Below are 19915 nucleotides of genomic sequence, written 5' to 3'. Positions count from 1 at the left end.
AGTAGCCAACTGTGGATGCCCTGGCAAGAACAGATGACAAGAAAAGAATAAACCAATAAAAGCCCAGACTGTTCCCGCTTATGTTACTTAGCTCACTATTCACCTACTGACTTAATTGTCTTTTTCATAAATAAAAAAAAGGATTTGTCTCACTACTAATATTGAAACCAAAACAAATTTTAAAAGAATTAAAATAAACCAAAGGGTTTCTAAGTCTTTAAACAAAAGGAACAATGCCATGTCTTGCTCCTCAGAATCTGGTCTGTGTGAGTACCAATGCAGTGTCATATGCTTTGTTATTTTTCCTCCTTATTGTTTCTCAGGTAACCAGGAGTAAAATAGTGAGAACACTGATATTACATTCCAGTTTAGTGCCATTGTTAAGACTGATTTGTGCACTGATAAGCGAGTTTGGGAAGCTGCAGAATACTTTTGTCATGCTCAGAGTTTACCAAAGCATGCTCTGTCTCTGTATGTGTGTCTATATATATATGAAAGACATCTAATAACGTGTCACATTGCAGACACTGTATCATAATGGTCACAGGTGCACCAAAGCACCTCGCTTCTGTCTAAAGTATTTGACCCAGGTGATGATCAGAGGTAGATTCCCACTGCCTTCACATCTAGGTAATAATAGCATAAACTTGCCTGTTGCTCCAGTCTTTGATCTAAATTCAATGCAACAAGGAATCCATCTCAGCAGGAAGCACCTGTTTCTATGCAAGTGGATATTTTCACAGTCCCAATTATCTTCTCATCAGTCTTGTTGTACCTTGTAAAATCTGTCCTTTCGCTCCACATCTGATTGTGACATCTTCAAAGGCATCTGTCATATCCATTGCCTATTTTAGTTGAGGTCAAAAAGTCCAGGAGGGATTTACAGGAGGGTGACCTGGAAAGTCAGCTCATGCCTAACCAGATCCAGGACTCCTACACCCCGCTGCAGCCCAGCAAGTAGTCCTTCAGATAGCAGCTACTGTCACTGTCCATTGCCAGAGCTGAAGGAAGATGTTCCTTCTCTCCAAACTGTTCCTTGCTTATGGTGGGGTCACAGATAGCTTTATAGGTACTCACTATAGCTCATGGTCTGTGAGCTCACAACAAAGTATGTTTCATACCACTCTCTGATGTGCATTACTCTCTGAAAAGAAGGTTTACACACTTGCTAACATCATCAGGTCAAAGAATGACACATCAGACCTCTATCATCATCCATACTACTGATACACTGTGGGAAGAGGCAGATTCACAGCCCCATAGCAGGATTAGTTCTACGAGTCCCTGGCAGCTTTCTGGTGAGATTTACTGCTGTCCTGCTGCAAAAATTGCTGACTTTCAGAAACCCGGGAAAACAAGAGCAAAAGCAGGAGGTAAATCTACTGTTGCTAATAGAAATATAGTAAACAATTGTATCAGGGAAGCTGATGGACCTACATTTATTGAAAAAATAAAAGGTGAAGATGATGTCTTCTATCTGAGCATCAGTCAGACATGCACAGTCTGGGCTTACTGTTTTGTTTCGCACATCGATAATTCAAAGCACCACAGCGCGCTGGCAGCCAGGTAGTACCTGGCTATCTTTCTTATACAGCACTTCTGAGTCCTGGATATATACCACTGCCTAGCAAGTTACATTAATTATAACTGTGACAAAAACGTTTTTTTTTGACCTTTTTTTTAATATTTTTCTTATTATAGTTTCTTTGCAAAGAATAAAAGATTCAAAGAAACAAGTCTAAAGATGTTTCTACAGGAAGCTGTAGAACACTTGGCTGCAGAGCCTCTCACAGTACAGGAATGAAAAAGTTAACCTGTTCATTAGGATTCTCAGCTCTCAAAACCAGAGTCCAGATGGAATTCCTCTTTAGTGGAGATTAACAGTTCTGGAACTAGATAAGTAAGTAGTGGATAGAGGATGTATTTCTCCTAACTGGAAAACAGTTGAAGTCAAAGCATGGTATTTTGGTCAACAGAAATTCTTGATAAAAAGAAAGCAGGTAAGAATAATTCATAACATGGACATTTAGTAAAGCTGTCACTATTTACAAACAATAGTATTTTAATCTCGCTTGTATGTAGCTACTGTTAAAATTATCTAATATTTGGATAATCAGTTTGAAAAGCTAGATAATGGCAGCATTTTTTGTTTCGTATTCAGACTCAGTCCCAAATATTGTTGAGCGTCTTAAGTAAGTGGGTATCGCTTCAGTTTGTGCTGTACATGCAATATTTAGCCCCTGAAGCCACTGAAGTCATTGCAGAGGAAGGGAATATTATGTCTCAATGTACTGTTTTATAAAAATATAAATGAAGCTCAAATTACAGGGAATGCAGATAAATAGTTCATATTTGCAGTGCATTATCATGTAAGAAAGACTTCACTCAGTTTGGTGGTAGAAACTTCAGACTTCATTAATTCTCAAATAAAATCACACTTCTTTATCAAAAACAGTATGACAGTAAATGACTAGCTTGTAGTGACACAAATTACAGGATTTTTATTATCCATGAAAAAAAAACTGAATTTGCATTAGTTACAGATTTCAATTTAATTGCTTATTAAAAGAGGCAATATTCTGACAAGGCAAACTCATTGTTCGGTTTTATGGCTTCCTTACACTTTCACCTGTTTACAATGTCTTTATCCTATGTAATTTACATTCCAGGCTCAGTTTACCACCACGAAAAACAGGATATCACCTTCTCCTAGCCTTAGACTCCTGCTCTTTACCATGCTCTAGTCTGGTGCACCCTGGACCTGAAAGAAGCTGATTTAACTAGAGTATATTTTGCTGGGCCAGAGAGTTCAATTAACGATGTAAAAGCTAGTACAATAGAGGACTGTCCCTCTATTACAGATGCAGCCTAGGCAGATTAACTGGCTAATTTAGCTGGTTAAGTCAAATACCCACAGTCGGGTTGTATGAACTCCTCTCAGTTTATCTCTACAGCTGTTTCTGGCAAGGTAATAACTTCTTGCTAGTTGCAACTTACAGTTGGAATCATGTGGCATCCTTCACTGAGCTGACTTCCCCACAGACGCGTGGATGAGCTGATCAATTTGTATTCAGAGGACTAGAGAAGGGCTTGCTCTGCCGTTTGCATGGAAGAAGACGCTACTTGTGTTCTGTTTCTCTTATCACCACACACCCCTGAATTTTTAGTTAACAGAGCAAATGCAGCACTTTATAAATACAGTATTTCAATCATTATGCACACAATTATCAAAGTATATCTAGTTGCTTTACAGAACCCTTTAATGTAGCTCAATTGTCGAAGAACTATTACCTCCTCGCGGTTACACCTTTCCTTTGGTATTAAATCCTGAAAGGTGATCATAGAATCATAGAATGGGTTGGGTTAGAAGGGACCTTGGAGATATAGTTCCAACCCCCCTGCCATGTCCAGGGACACCTTCACTAGGTCAGGTTGCTCATAGCCTCATCCAACCTGGTCTTGAACATCTGGTTAGTGCAACTAAAATCTTAAAGACTCCCTTAAGCTAAGATTAGTAAATTTTCAGTGGAAATGCTACTCAGATTTGCTTAAAATACTGACAGCAGCATTTGACAATACATTCATAGTTTTAAAATAGATAAAAGAACATTTTTTTAGAAGTTTAATATTCAAAGAAGATCTTTTCTTCAATTGCCAGCCTCCTCATAAAGAGATCTGACTTTCTTTGTGAGAGCATAAGTACCTAGCTGTCTCATTTTTGTGTATCAGTTTTGTCCTGGGTAATCCAACTGGGCTTTAGTGAAAGCAAACATTATAATCTACATAAAGTAAGCAATGCTACTAACCATGTTACACTTCTTGCTAGTCTGACCTCTAAATTCAAAGCACGAAACAGGTTTATCAGGTTTCATATCTCCTTCAAATGCAATGTCCTACTTTGTATAATCATAAAAGCGAAGTAATCAATAAAATCTGGGTTCCACCAAACAATCTAAAATCTTTGTTGGTTTAACATAGCCAGTAGCAGAATTTGTTTGCATTCCTACTATTCCAGTTACCAAAGTTCAAAAACATAGTCACAAAGCATTACATTTTCCCACTGCCACCAAAATCACTGCTGAAATAGAACTGCCATAAAAACCTGTTAATGCAAGAGTTCTATAAGACAGAGATAAATTTACTCTATGAACCCCTGTGTCCCTCAAATGCCTATTGACAGCCATGGAGCAACACATCTCACTCTGGGAATCATACAGACATAATGAGGAATGAAATCCTGAAACTGCTTGTAGGTGAGTTTTAGAAAAAGACAAACTTTCTCTTCTTAAATTCCTGAATAACTCAATTGTATTTTCAGATGAGTAAGGCTATTCTATGGCAAATAATTTTCCAAGTTTACGCAGGTCTCCACAAAAACCTGACATGTTTTTTTTACTTTCAACCCTGACACTGATATCTCATGCTTAGTTTTCACAGTCCTTCTTACATACGTTTTGGGAGACTAACTTTCCTTCTTATTTCTCCTATAATTTGGGATCAGTGAATCAGCAGATCCTGAAGAACAGCTATTGAAACTGGAAACCATACAGAAAAGCTTCTCGATTATTTTCAAATAGGTCACAATCAAATCTTGGCTTCATGGAGAAGAACCCGAAGATAACCATTATTTACTGTAATACAGAGGCTCCTTTCCAATTCTATAAACTTTAATTATCAGTAGGATAAAAAGGTACAGCATTGAGTTTTGAGGCCAAAAAGAAATATCTCTGGTCCATGGTATGACTAAAGATTATAAGCCTATTTTTGCCATAACTTTTAGCTACTGATAGATTAACTTCAGTGTTTGTGACGTTGTAAATCCAGTGAGGATTCTTTATTTTATTTTTTTGTGTTGAACATCTCAGATCAATAGCTTTCAAATGCATTCCTCTCCAAATACAGAGTTCATTAAATCTTAGCTTGTCAGGTTTTTTTTTTTCCCCTGTAATCTAATGTTGAACATTTGTTAAGACAAAATAGTTCACTCGTGCATGAAAGCCAGGGCAGACTTTTTCAGAAAGTGAAAGTGGGCCACAAGATATTTCAATTAGCTTATTAACACACAACAAAAGTGTATTATATTTTATCATTTGTCAGCTTTCGTGACTTAATAGTTGAAGTTCTTAACAGCAATGAAGTGCAGAGTTTTTCATGCTGTGTGTTTCATTTTACAAACCGCAGTCATAGAATCATAGAATCATAAAATCATAGAATAAGCTGAGTTGGACAGGACCCTCAAGGATCGACAAGTCCAGCACCTGTCCCTGCATTAGACAACCCCAAAACTCACACCATGTATTTGAGGGTGTTGTCCAAATGCTTCTTGAATATTGTCAGGCTTGGTGCCGTGACTGCTTCCCTGAGGAGCTTGTTCAGTGCTCCACCACTTCTCCAGTGAAGAACCTTGTCCTAATATGTAGCTTAAACCTCTTCCTGCCATCCCCTCGGGTCCTATCATTGGTCACCAAAGAGAAGAGACCAGCGCCTGCTCCTCCTCCTTTCCTATTGAGGAAGCAAAGAACTGCTATGAGGTGTCCCCTCAATGTCTTCTCCATGGAAAAAAGGATAGGAACATCCCATCTCCTGAGAATGGGGCATGCTATTTACTGTTCCACAAACACTGGTTCCTTTCTACGCTGACCTTCCCTTACAGGAGCACTGGAGGAGAGTTTGCGTAGGTGCTCCCCTGAACCCTCGCACCAGTGCAGCATGGAGAAGCTGCTGAAGTCCCACACTCCACATAGGGAAGGAAGAACCGCTAATGGATAAACAACGGCCCCAAGGGCAGGCTGAGGAGTGCTAATCAGCTCCCTGAAGGATGGTTACTGTGATGAGCACTAGCAAGCAGGAAAACATACAGACTGGCGAAGCACCCAGCTTGCTTTATGCCACATCCCCATATGAGATGTCCCCACAGGCGAGGGGCTCTGCTAAGGCCAGCAGGTCTCTCACCACCGGGTGAGGGACTAGACATGCCAAAGGGGAGTGGAGAGCCAAGGCCTGGGCAACAAGTAATACTGAAAATGCCGGCAAATAACCTAAGGCTCGTTTTGGAGTTCTAGCAAGCAAGCACCCTTCATCAGGCCTGGGCAACACAAGGAGCGATTTTCATCAGTCGTGTGCAGTGAGACAACAGCTGGGACAGAATAGATTTCCCACTTACATGCATATGTATAAATTTTGACAGAAATCTTATGCACATTCTATGACTTTCCAAAGAAAATTCTAATGTTATGAAACTTTGCAATAGTCAAAACTCTTGCTAATTTGGAGCCGGCTCCAGCTCTCTACTTGATCTTGCCTTTCAGATTAGTAAGGATCCCGAACAGAGGTGATTACAGAAGAAGAGACATCTGTTTAGGACAAATCATTCCTCAGGTGATACATTACCATTTTCAAAGAAAGGACAGTGTCAGAAAAACACCATTTAAAGGAAAACATGCTATCAGAGAAAGAAAACACGCCATCAGAGGGATGTTCTCTTTCATTTTCAAACCACAACTGCTTAGACAAAACTTAACTGTTCTTCAGCTTGAATCAAAATATTCCACTTTGAAATATTCATAGAATCATAGAATAGTTTGGGTTGGAAGGGACCTTCAAGATCATCCAGTTCCAACCCCCCTGCCATGGGCAGGGACACGTCCCATTAGACATACATATATATGTGGCACATATATATATATTCCATGTATACATTCTACACATTGTGTTCCTGGAAAGAAAACACGCTGTCGGAGGGACATTCTGTCTAGCTTTCAAAAAACAAAGTTGCTTAGACGAAACTCAACTCTATTTTAACTCAAACTACTGCGCTTTTTGCAACAATAACTCCTTCTTGCACCACAAGGGCCGCGGGGGGGCGGGGCAGTGCCCGCCATGGCCGCTCTCGCGCCGCAGCGCCAGAGGGCGCCGCCGTGTGTCCGGACTACAACTCCCGGCGTGCACCGCGGGGGGGGGGGGCGCGAGGACGCCAGGGCGCATGCGCGCGGCGCCGGCCTCGCCTCCATTGGCTGAGGGGGCTGGGGGGGGGGGGCCAGGGATCCCCATCCGGCGACGCGTGCTGTCACCCCTACCCGCAGCTTCTCATTCCTCTTTGCGTGCTAACAGGGGGGGAGGGGGGGGCGCCACGACCGGAAGCGCCTGTTGCCATAGCAGCCAATGTCGTGTGTCCCCCCCAGTAAACATTCCGGGCGCCTCCGGAAGTTGGCCTTCCGCGTGCGGATGCTCCTTGAAAGCCCCGGGATGCGGCCCGCGTGGCTCCGGTGCGAAACGTGCCCGGTTTATTCGTCAGTAACGCGACGAGAGGCCGTGCCCGTCAGAGCCCTCCGCGGAGGCGATTGGCCAAGCGCCCATCCGCCCGGCCAATGGGTGCCGGCCACGCTCCGGCCGCAGGAAACCGCACATGGAAAGCGCCGATTGGCGGCGGCGGCCGCGGTCCCGGCCCCCCCGGGCGCCCCATTGGCCGCGTCTTTGGCGTGGTGCGTCCCGATTGGCCCGCGGCGGAGCGGCTCCCCCCGCAGCCTCCTTGATAAAGGCGGAGGGGGGCGCCCGCGGCCGCTCTGGGGAGCTCGGTGGCGGCGGGGACCGGTGGCTCGGGCAGCGGGGGCGCCTGCGGCCGCTCTCTCTTGCAATCGCCATGAAGTCAGGGTGGGGAATTGCGCTGGCGTGTGCGCTGCTCCTGGCCGGTGAGTGCCCGCCGGCTTCTGGAAGCTTCTGGTGGGGTGGGGGGGGAGGGGGAGGAGGGGGAAGGGACCGGAGAGGGGCCAAGCTACTCGCCTTCCGCCCCCACTCTTCCGCCCCCCCTCTCCCCCCCCACCCCCACGCTGTTGCTCCCTTTTTTTTGCTTGGGAAGGGGAGGAGAGGATGATGAGAAACGAGGTGGGGGCTGATGGCGGTCTAGGGGGTGCGAGGCTTGGTTTCTCATCTCCCTGCTTTTCTTCAGTGGTGGGAGGGAAGCCTTGTCAGGCCCTTGGCCCTGCTCGCCGCGGGCTGTTGCTCCCTAGGGAGTGGGGAGAGGAGGGAAGGGGAGGGGGCAGCCCAGGAGACGTCTCGGGGGTGGCTCCCCCCTCTCCCAGTCTACAACGGTGGGGAGGGGTACGCGGAGGACTGTCGTAACGTGTAGTGGGGAATCGAGCTCAGGCCGTTGTATTCCTTGTTTTCCCAGTATCGGTTAGGGCTGACGAGGTGGATGTGGATGGAACCGTGGAAGATGACTTGGGTAAAAGCAGAGAAGGGTCTCGAACAGACGATGAAGTTGTTCAGAGGTTGGTACCTGGGGTTCTGGGTAAGGGGCTTCTAAAACGCTAAGGCTGCTGCTTGTTTTGGAGGGGCCAGTTCGAGTATCAGTGATGCCTAAAGCCTCAGAAATGGGGGAGGGGTTGCAGGGAACCACCATTCGAAAGAGATCTCATCAGCTGGGGGAAATATTTCTGAAAAAGGCTGTTTCCTTTTGAACAGAAGTGAGCCTGTGAATCAAAACATTCTCTTTAGTTTTGTCTAATAGCAATACTTGTGTAAAACCAGTACGTTAATAGGGGGTTATTCTTGCATGTGTTTAGTGCCTACTGATGAAATGGCTCTATGCCCATGATCTGCCTCACCTCCTACAAGGCATACCACGTGCTGAGGGCTACAGTGGTTTTAACACACCTGTATTCTTCCATGAGAATTTCTTTTTAGGGAAAAACGTCTTACTTGCAAGCATGGATTCTCACTCAAGTTTTAGTTTAAGTTTATGCAGTTGAGGATAGCTGCTCCTGAGCTTAACTCATTTGATAGTGCAACTTTTGGGCTGTGTCAGAGATTAAGCATCTTAGACAAGACTGTTACTGCTGTTGCTAGATTATAAAATCAGTGATGCTGTTTGTGGACAAGACTACCTGACAGGCTTTTGTTCTCCTAACAGAGAGGAGGAAGCTATCCAACTAGATGGCCTGAATGCATCCCAGATCAAAGAAATCAGAGAAAAATCTGAGAAGTTTGCATTTCAAGCGGAAGTGAACAGAATGATGAAACTTATTATCAACTCTTTATATAAAAACAAAGAGGTTAGTGCCTTTATCAGTAGAACACGCTGGAACTGTTTGTGTTCTGAAATTTCTTACTACTGGTTTCTATTTCAGATTTTCCTCAGGGAGCTGATTTCAAATGCTTCAGATGCTTTAGATAAGATACGGTTAATATCCTTAACTGATGAAAATGCTCTTGCTGGTAATGAAGAACTCACAGTTAAAATCAAGGTAAGAACTATTAGGTAAAATCATCTCTCACAGAGGAGTGGTAGGAGAAACGTAAGAAAATAGTGCATCAAGTCTTAATTAACACACTTTTCCATGACAGTGTGTTATGTATAAGAAGTATAAATGAAGTCAGACTGCATCTTTCTCTTTTTTTTCTCCTCCAGTGTGATAAAGAGAAGAACATGCTTCATGTTACGGATACGGGTATTGGCATGACAAAAGAAGAATTAGTTAAAAACCTGGGTACCATTGCAAAGTCTGGTACAAGTGAATTCTTAAACAAAATGACTGAAATGCAGAATGATGGCCAGTCAACATCTGAGTTAATCGGCCAGTTTGGTGTTGGCTTTTATTCTGCCTTCTTAGTAGCAGACAGGGTTATTGTCACATCAAAACACAACAATGATACTCAGCATATTTGGGAGTCAGATTCAAATGAATTCTCTGTGATTAATGATCCAAGAGGAAACACTTTAGGACGTGGCACAACTATAACGTAAGTACAAAGTTTCTTTAGGTTTAAAAGAAAACAAGTTGTATGGGTACACTTTGCTGGTTGGAATACGTGGATGAGTTTAGCAGTGGCTTATTTTTTGTTTGATTCTTGTAGTACAGCCTTTTGCAGTTTAATGGAAACATGCAGATTATTTACTTTGTTCAAAACAAACGTGGATTGATAATGTAGTTCACGTTCCATTAGGTGTACTAAGTTGTCAAGATGTTCATGGTTTTTTAAGTGTTAGTAAATAATTCCAGGTAGTAAAGCTGCCTGCAGACTTTTCCAGTTCCTCAATACAATTTGTGACCCATTAAAACTTATACAGGAGCTACAGAGCTTCCTTTTGGAAACTGGTTACCCTTTATATACCAGTGAGACCAGTCTGATGCAAATCTCAAACTAGAGGTAGTTTGACAATCCTATTTTCATTGCTTTGATGAGCAGATAAATTTATTTGATCATTGTTAGAGGATTTTTTTTTCCCGAAGAAGGCACTTATTCAAAAATTCACCTTGGTCCTTTAGTTCAAAGTAAAGCCAGTGAGAATGCATCAAGATCCTGATAAGTACCAATATGATTTGAGTTTTTTCATTTAGACTTCTGAGTATTGTCTTCTGCCCCAGTTGGTGAAAACAATTATTTTTTCTCATTGGAACAGTTTAGAAGGGATTGTAGCTTTTATGAGATATTTGTAGCTGAACTAGTAAAAGCTCTGTAAATTTCAATCCCTGTAGCTACAACAGTACGAAAAAGTGTTTCCTCTTGTAAAACTACTTTAAAACACTTCTTGAGAACTGATTTTTTAAAATTTATTTTCTTTAGTCTTGTCTTGAAGGAGGAAGCATCTGATTATCTCGAGCTGGATACTGTTAAAAATCTAGTGAAGAAATACTCCCAGTTCATAAATTTCCCTATATATGTGTGGAGCAGCAAGGTAAGTATATTTAGTTAAGCATTGCACAGTTTGAGCTTTGTTTGTGAAAACTGGCCATATCTGTTGGGAAGGATGAGAGCATACTACAGAACTTCTCTAATTCCTAAATTTCTTGCATTTCTGACTTTTCTGGCTAGTATTTTACTTGCTTTCCAAAAGTTAGTGTTGGTAATAAAATCACAAATTTTGAAGGAACTTGGTTTAATTCTAGCTTGAAGAACTTGACCAAAGGAGCAGGACTGTGCAAATGATGAAGCTCTTCCTTCCAGTGGCTTTGTGTGGTAGCTGGAAGCTTTGATAATCTCTCCAGCAGGGCCATGGTTACGTGTCCTTCTGAAAATACGACAGTCTTAACTTTTAGGCCTGTTGTTCCGGTATTTTCTTGGTGTAGGACTAACTTTAAATCACCTAAGTCTGAGTAGCACTACCTATAAAGCTATGGAAACCATGACCTACCAGTGTGTTGTAAGAAAGTATGTATTCATGGAAAACACAACTGAAAAAAATAGCTACTTATAAGAGAAATGCTTGTGATATGCAAATAACATAAATTAAACTAGTGTTTTAAGATTAAGTTGTCGAGAGAATACTAGAAGATACCTGGTAGGAAGCCAAGCAGTCTCAATTTGCTTTAAATTGTCTCTTCAGACAGAGACTGTTGAAGAGCCCATTGAAGAGGAAGAGGCAGAGGCAAAGGAGAAAGAAGAAACGGATGATGATGAAGCTGCAGTTGAAGAAGAGGAGGAAGAAAAGAAACCAAAAACCAAGAAGGTAGGCTTTGTCAGACTTGGGAACTTATAACTTGTGTCAGATGGCTCAGCAATTTTCATACGTAGTCTTCCAGAGGTGCACTTCAGTGTCAGTGTGTGCTTTCAAACAGCAGTCCTGTTTAAGGGAAGATAGACATCTTGTCAGGAAAGAAGCTGTGAACAAAACAGACTTGGTTGAAATCAGGCAGATAGATGACAAGGGCCTTTGAGGTAGTGTTCCCTGAACTAATTCTAAACACTTCAGTGAAGTGCTTGAAATGGTATTGGACTTCAGTAATCTGACATTGAGTAGTTCAAATTCAGTATGTTCTGCTGGAAGGCTTTTTTCAGAAAGACAGTAGAACAGAAATACTGATACTTGGTGAATTTGTTAAATGTACATAGGACATGCCGCAGTGCAAACTTAAGTTTTCTCCCTGTGTTTTACACTAATTTGTATACTTGAGTGAGACTGTTCAGGGCATTGCATGATTTATTTTGCAAATTAGAAAGGGCATGGGGTTTTTTACATGCTATTTTGTGACTTGGAGTAGTGTCTTGAACTGACTTAACCTGAAGTAAAGATTGAGTCTTTATTATACCATGGTGTTTACATGTTTAGGTTGAAAAGACTGTCTGGGATTGGGAGCTCATGAATGACATAAAACCAATCTGGCAGAGACCATCTAAAGAAGTTGAAGAAGATGAATACAAAGCTTTTTACAAAACCTTTTCCAAGGTAAGCTCTGAGGCTCAACATTGTTCCCTAGCAAGCAGTTTGCTACAGTATCTCGTGCTGTGTAAACAACACTGAATGTTTATAGGTTAGGCTCTTCCTGAAGAATTAATTACCATCAGCAAATAGACTTAATTGCAGAGAGCCTAGGAGGTAGAGCATCTCAGTCAGGAGTTAATCTTTTTTTTCCAGAGCAAAGGTACTGCCACCCAAGTATTGAGTGGCTTAGGTTGGAGAAGTTATATTTTCCAGCTCATATAGTACTATAGTACTTACTGATGTGTTTAAATGTTGAGAGGGAAAATTTTGTGTAGTCTGAGAGTGGTGGTGCTTGTTATACAGAGTGGAAGAAAGAGAAAGATAGGGTTTTCTAAAAAAAAAAAAAAAATTCTTTAACCACAGCATAAAGTGTTACTTGGGAGTCTCTTAACTGAGCTGTGGTGATGCTGTATTGGTCACTGTGCTGTGTTGGTAACCTTTCAGTGGTTGGCTTGTAAAAAGAAAAAAAACACCTAGAAGCTATGTCTCTCAAAAAAGGCTTACTTCTATGTCTGTTAACTCAACTGAATCTTTGTTTCCATACTAGATTCTAACAAAGCATGGTTAAGTAGTTTAATTGTAAAATTGCACTTACTTGGCAATCTCATGTTATTACTTTCTCCCTTTCAATTAAAAGAATTCTTTCTTTACAGGAACATGATGACCCAATGGCTTATATCCACTTCACTGCTGAGGGGGAAGTGACTTTCAAATCTATCTTGTTCGTTCCTAATTCTGCTCCACGTGGTCTGTTTGATGAATATGGATCAAAAAAAAGTGATTTCATTAAGGTAGGACAAACAAGTATGGCGGGTATGGATTTGTGTCAAAATAAAAAGATAACCACTAAACATAACCTCATTGCTGTTTCTGTTTTCTTTTCCTCTTGTAATTCAGTTGTATGTTCGAAGAGTGTTCATCACTGATGACTTCCATGACATGATGCCCAAATACCTTAACTTTGTTAAGGGTGTTGTAAGTATGATAAATCTTATTTGCATTTGATTTTCTTTTAAATCTTCCAATGCTGATAGCAATATTAAGAAGTTTATCCCTCATTTAGGTGGATTCTGATGATCTTCCTTTGAATGTATCTCGTGAAACACTTCAGCAGCATAAATTGTTAAAGGTAAGCTAATTGAACTTCAATTACTTCATCGTAAATACATGACAGTAGCAAGATTTAGAAGAATAATAGTTCGGTTAAATTTCACAGTCATTATATAAAATAAAACTAAGTGTAGGAAATCCACATGTTGCTGCTTTTAGGCTACCTCTGTTCACTTCAAAGCACAGACACTTAAGTGTATTGAATGCATCTTTTGCGGTGGGGTTGAGCTGAGGATTCTTCCAACTGCTTACTGTTACAATTTGATATTGCTACTTTTTTAGGTGATCAGAAAGAAACTTGTGCGCAAAACTCTTGATATGATCAAGAAAATCGCAGAAGAAAAATACAATGACACATTCTGGAAAGAGTTTGGTACTAATGTAAAGCTTGGAGTTATTGAGGATCACTCCAATCGTACACGGCTGGCTAAACTTCTTCGTTTCCAGTCTTCTCATCATGAAAGTAACCTTACGAGCCTTGACCAGTATGTGGAAAGAATGAAAGAGAAGCAAGACAAAATTTATTTCATGGCAGGTGCCAGCAGAAAGGAGGTATGTCAGAGCAAAAGAAAGAAAGAAGGGGAAAAAATACTACTGCTCCCAATTAAAGCAGTACCATAAACATTGTGATCTGTGCATTTGTTGTAAATGTGAAGGCTTCATGCTTATGTTTCTTCTGCAGTTCTGTTTGTCTTGTACCAATGTCTGTCAAATAGTTGTGCAGATCTCAGCTGCTTCTACCAATGCAACACAATTAAATAGGCATCTGGTGTGTTTTGTTCTCTTAGGCTGAGTCCTCACCATTTGTTGAACGTCTTCTGAAAAAGGGCTACGAAGTGATCTATCTGACCGAACCTGTAGATGAATACTGTATTCAGGCTCTGCCAGAGTTTGATGGCAAGAGGTTTCAGAATGTAGCAAAAGAAGGAGTTAAGTTTGAAGAAAGTGAAAAGTCTAAGGAGAATCGGGAAGCCTTGGAAAAGGAATTTGAGCCACTCTTAAACTGGATGAAAGACAAAGCTCTGAAAGACAAGGTAAAATGTTGTGCTGTACATAATGCTTATTTGTATATGCTACTGTACTTGCTGCAACAACTTTTGCCAATTCTTTTGAGTATAGACTTGGCAGTTGCTTCTTTGTCTTTCTATGGATAAATATAAACGAGTTGTTTAATAGCTTTGTGTCGTGATGATAATGAGTTAAATGGCATCTTATAGCCTTCAGAAAATATTAAAGTGACAGGAAATTTACTTTATTCCCTGTATAAGCTACTAGCTCTGTGAACTAACATTAGGGCTTTATTTTTTTCTACAGATTGAAAAAGCTGTGATATCTCAGCGTTTAACTGAGTCTCCCTGCGCTCTTGTGGCTAGTCAGTATGGATGGTCTGGTAACATGGAAAGAATCATGAAGGCTCAAGCTTATCAAACTGGAAAGGATATATCGACAAAGTAAGCTTTCAGTTACATAGCAGGAGATGGGAAATGTAGTTGATGGCCTTTCTTGCTTACTGAGGTCACACCAAGCTTCCATCTGATTCAGATGGTCCTTCATATTTTTAAGGCCATTTCTAACCAGGTGACAGTCTCCATCATAGTCTTACATTGTTATCTCAGAGCCTGGTATATACAACTGCGTGGTGAGCATGACTTATCAGTGGCATTTGCTGTCTTATTTGGTGACAAGAGAAGATGAATTGTCGGCAGCTTGAATGCTTTTTTAGAGTTAAGCTGGTATTGAAGTAGGGCAGGGGGAGGAATTCACTTGTTACTGTGGCTGTAATCAATATTTACGGGGTTAAAGATATAGCTGGGTCCTGTAATTAAAAGCTTAGTGATGTGACTTTTGTCTTTTCAGCTACTATGCTAGCCAGAAGAAGACATTTGAAATAAACCCCAGGCATCCACTGATTAAAGACATGCTGAGGCGGGTCAAGGTAAAGAAGTTAACTGTAATGAAATACTGACTACTTGGCTGCATACAACCTAGTTAACCGTTCTGTTTGGTTTTAATGCTCTTCCACATTAGGAAAATGAAGATGACAAAACCGTTTCAGATCTTGCAGTGGTATTGTTTGAAACTGCAACTTTGAGATCAGGATATATGTTACCAGACACTAAGGAATATGGAGACAGAATAGAAAGAATGCTTCGTTTAAGTTTAAACATTGACCTGGATGCAAAGGTTAGTTTGCCTTCAAAGTGGGGTTGATAATTGACATTGCTGCTACATCTTAAAAAGCAGATACTTCATAGGCTTACATAAAATGAATTGTACAAAATGAAGGCGGATCCAGCTTCCTAGTCTTCAGTGGGCCACCAGGAGCCCAGTTCAAGCACCTGAGTTGGAAACTAATGAATCTGTACTTGGTGGTTTTGTACTCCTTTCTACTTTTTTTCCAGTTGCTTGAGAATTCTGATCTTTGATTATGCTTCTAAACCATTATACTGTCCTTAACTAGGTGGTGGTTCTATGGGAGTAAGTTAGGGGCCAAAGGCACATGTTGTGCACATCTCCATTATTGGAGAAATTCATAACAGGGTATAAGTAATACAGGCTCTCGTAATACCATGCAAGAGCTTTTGATGGGTATCTTGCTAGAGGAGGCATGATAGTGTGTTAGTGCTAAACAGAACTGCTTTTCCTCCTTCGGGTAGCTTGGGGCAACTGTGAAGGAATGAATACTTTCATAGCCTATACTTAGCTAGTCCACAGCTAGTAAACATCCTAAGCAAATACAGCAAATTGTTTGTGACCCTCTTACAGGTGGAGGAGGAACCTGAAGAGCCTGAAGATGCAGCTGAGGAGGCAGAGCAAGATGAAGAGGAGGTGGATGCTGATACTGAAGACAGTGAAACACAAAAGGTAAAGTCTCGAATTTGAGTCTGCGCATAAGTATTGGTTAGAAGTTTTGTCTGTGGTGCTTCTTGACAACAAACTTGGCTTTTCATGCCACTAGTTTTCAGTGTGAGGTTTTTTCAGGCTTTCCTTTGGGGGGTGGGGAGGAGTGTAGCACAAATGACACTTATCAAACTATATTGTAAGAAGAAAATGTCCAAAGTTGGAGCTAAATTACATTTAAGAGGTTGTCTTGCCCTATGGCAACAGCAGCAAATCCTCTACAGTTTACTTAATGTTATCTGGATTTCCACAGCTTATGGGCAGTAATTTCAACAAATTGGCAAGACTGTAGTTTCAAGTGCCTACAATACACTTGCGGTGACATTACAGACACTACCACTACCTCTAAACAGTTCAGCTGCTGTGTCAACTCAGCTTTTGCTTAGCTAATCTCTGCAGTTTTAATGTTGTCCTAGTGGATACTAGGTTCAGTTCTTCCAGGACAGCTCTTGTAAAGTTTTCCATTTCCCTAAAAGCAACATGCTGATTCTCTGTTTTGATGTCTCCACAGGAATCCACAGATGTGAAAGATGAACTGTAAACTGCACTCAACTACCGTCCTGCATTGAGAGGCTAGGAGGGAATGTGAATTAGATTTTGGTTTTTTCCACTGTAAAACGTTGAGGGATGGTATGGGGTTTTAAGGGTAAAGGAGGATTTTTTTTTAAGTTGACTTTTCTAAAAACATTCCTCATGAATGTAAATTTGTATTATTTAACTGACTTGGTGTAAAATCTCATCATGTACAAAAATAAAATGTTCCCAGACACCACTAACTCTAAATTTTATGTAGTAAGCTCATCTTATGGGCTACCACAGAGACAAAGGGACTGTCTTGGGTGTTTAGGTCCTCTGTACAATGGGCACTTTGCAGTCCTTATGCCTTTCTGCACTATAAGTCACACTTGATTCTGTAGCATGTGCTTAGGGGTTGTTTTTTTGTGTTACCAAACCTGCCATCCTGTTTAGCCAAAATACACTTGGTTGATACTGATCTGATGAGAGCTGTGCTGAACTTGCTAGTTAAAATAAGTATTCAAGAAGTTATGTATCTACTGCCATCTTAAAGATCAGATGAGGCATTTAAAAATAGCATTGGAGCTGAAGTCCTGCCAGCTTGCACTGAACTATGTGACTTGACTGCCCTGCACAGAGTAGGGAGTGGTAGCTTTTACAACTGAGATGAAAAAAATATATAAATTATTATTTCACTAATGGTATGAACAGCACCCTCCAGAAGTGACTGCTGCTTCTGAGTTTGCGCCATCCTCCATTGTATTTAGTAACCCTACCTTTTAACTAGTGTAGCTTTCCCAACAGCTATACAGCACTCCTGCCCTCTACAGTTTTGTAAAGGTGGAAGCTCTGTCTGTTGCAGTTATTCCTTAATGTTGCTGTTATCAACTTTTTCACTCTTGTTCTGTCCTGGTAGTAGGGCAAACCACGTGTAGACAGGTTGAACTGGAGGCACCACTTCTATTCATTATATGTAGCTTTATGTGGTGATTGGATGGAGCACTACATTTTCTCACTTGCGCCTCCGCTTTGAGACATCTTCACAGGGTTGGTAGAAAGTGTTTACACTGAAATTGGTTTTGCCTTCCTCTGGAAGAAGTACGCAAGAATAGTACTTCTGTACTGTGAATTGCTTGAGAACCTCTGTTTTGTTAACAGACTTCTGTGAAGCTAGAGTTTTGTAATCTGAAGCAAAATAAACTTTCTAGTTAGGTGAGAGTACCTGAAGAATCTGCTTTCCATTTACTTTTACCAGGTTTTTTCTATATTGCCCAAATACTGTTTCCATGCTATAAATGCATGCCATGTTTCAGTGTGGTTATTGAGTTAGGGTTTATACAAAGATGTTGGCTTTATTGGAGCATACTGTTTGAGATTTCAAGGAATAGGAACTTAGGTAAACTTTTTTTGAGGGAGTGTGGGATTATTTGGATTTTTGTTCACTAGTAGGATCTTAGATGCGCCGCAAGAGTCTTCTGTTATTGGAGCATGCTGAATGGTCTAACCCTAGCATGTTAGGTCAGCAGCTAGCACTATTGTCTTTAGTAGTCCTTTGTTAGTAAGTTATTGAGTAGAGCAGGTGGACCATTTCTTCAGGCAGGGTCCCCTAAACTATGGCAGTGCAGCTGTGTTTTGTGCTCTGTAGCAATTAGCTGCTACTGAGGTTTTGATTTAGTACTTTCTAAAATATCCCAGTGATACATTTCCTAGTGTATCATCAATACACACCCCTCTACATGTCCACTTGACCAGCTTGAGTAGTAAATGTGGTTCTGTGTGGTTAAGAGTGCTGCTGCAGCTAACAAACCAAAGAGGAGTACTGGAAGCCTAGGGTCACTTGCTACAGTATTCTTCATCTGTTAATTTCTTGTAGACTTGACCAACCTTTGCTCTGTTACAAAGAGCTGATAAAAGCTGAAGTTCTCAATGCCTTTATTTGATGTAGGAATATGTATCTGATTCGACTTCAGAAATAATAAAGAGCACATGACAGTCATGGTTTGTGCTTCTTCATATTACTCGGCTGAGGATATCATGTGCAATACAGCTGTCCAGCTGCATTTCTATCCTAGAGTGACAAGTGTTTGCTATTAATAAGCACAAAATATAGTTGTAAGCTTGTTTGGGGGTTTCTTTTTGTCAACTGTGTGAAGCAAAATAGCATCAATGCTGGAAGAATTGTTTCCCAGTCATACTGAAGCTACTTTAGTGCTGCACTGAGGCTGTTTCTGTGGGTGTCATGTGCTGTTAAAACCCATTGTGTCAGCTTTGCTGTTCCTAGATAGTCACTAATGAGTGGTTCCTTCAATGCTGGCAAAGGCTGGGGTAGAACAGATGCTCCCTGTCACTCAGTTTCCGTTAGCAGCAGGATAAATTTAGAAACCCAAATTAGTAGTAACTTCCCTCTGCAGCCTTTAAATCTGAAAAGCCTGTAGAAGACAGGGAGAAATGCATCTTGCGTGTCAGAACTCAACTACATAACAACAAAGGTGATTCTCTGACAAAGCAATAACAGTAGGGGTTGGTGAATCCTCAATCTTTAAAGGGATAACAAAAACTGCCCCATCTTGTCTCTTCAATAAACTTTGTCTTATGCAGAGGTGTAAAAGGTTGTCAATGTTGGCTTTCTTAAGGTACAGTGAAGGAAAAAGTGGTTTCACCAGAACTGGACCGAGTAGGATGTTTTGTTGATTGATTCCATCTGGGTTTAACGGCTGTGATTTACTTGAGGCCTTTTTATCACTGCCTGCTGTCATCATTGCTAAAGGTGTCTGAGGTTGAGTGTGTAATCCAGCAGCAACACTTAGTACAGGCTCCAGCCTGAACATCCACTTTGCCCTTAAGAACAGGAGAGAATGTGGACCCACCCACCTCAGCAGCTTTTCTTGATTAGCCAAAGGCTGCAAAACTGCAGCACATGCATATGCAGAGCAACTATAAACTTTCCTTCCTAGGAAAACCAATTCCAACTTATGTAAACTTATATAACAAAACCTTTACAGTGGGAACCCATGTGAAAATAACAGGTTCAGTGATTGTTTCTGGATATCTCTGCTATTAAAAGAGCTCCAAACACTTTGACAGTAGGAATGAGGAAACTTGTTTGTTTCCCTGATGGGTAATGTGTCAGATTGTGGTCATCTTTCCTGAGTGAGAACAGAGGATGAAGCCTGTGCCTTGTCTGGGTAC

The 19915-nt window shown here is 41.1% G+C and overlaps 1 protein-coding gene across 1 annotated transcript; it reads left to right on the top strand.

Annotated features, from left to right (window-relative positions):
• Positions 1 to 7390: 7390 nt before the first annotated feature.
• Positions 7391 to 16982, top strand: HSP90B1 (heat shock protein 90 beta family member 1). The gene is made up of 18 exons (XM_054087562.1): positions 7391 to 7688; positions 8168 to 8267; positions 8909 to 9050; positions 9126 to 9242; positions 9407 to 9738; positions 10564 to 10675; positions 11324 to 11446; positions 12047 to 12163; positions 12853 to 12990; positions 13097 to 13174; positions 13263 to 13328; positions 13592 to 13861; positions 14098 to 14343; positions 14624 to 14760; positions 15167 to 15245; positions 15338 to 15493; positions 16076 to 16174; positions 16722 to 16982. The coding sequence occupies exons 1-18, from the start codon at positions 7406 to 7408 to the stop codon at positions 16749 to 16751; spliced, it is 2625 nt and encodes an 874-aa protein (XP_053943537.1). The 5' UTR covers positions 7391 to 7405; the 3' UTR covers positions 16752 to 16982.
• Positions 16983 to 19915: the final 2933 nt, after the last annotated feature.

Source organism: Cuculus canorus, chromosome 1 (genome assembly GCF_017976375.1).
Source record: "Cuculus canorus isolate bCucCan1 chromosome 1, bCucCan1.pri, whole genome shotgun sequence".
NCBI lineage: Eukaryota > Metazoa > Chordata > Aves > Cuculiformes > Cuculidae > Cuculus > Cuculus canorus.
The sequence above is the reverse complement of the archived record's forward strand: the minus strand, read 5'-3'. Positions and strand labels throughout refer to the sequence as shown.

Coding starts and splice junctions, on each gene's coding strand:
- HSP90B1 (XM_054087562.1), top strand. CDS start 7,406: ATGGAAAGCGCCGATTGGCGGCGGCGGCCGCGGTCCCGGCCCCCCCGG. Junction 9,739..10,563: donor GGACGTGGCACAACTATAAC/GTAAGTACAAAG, acceptor TATTTTCTTTAG/TCTTGTCTTGAAGGAGGAAG. Junction 15,246..15,337: donor ACATGCTGAGGCGGGTCAAG/GTAAAGAAGTTA, acceptor CTTCCACATTAG/GAAAATGAAGATGACAAAAC.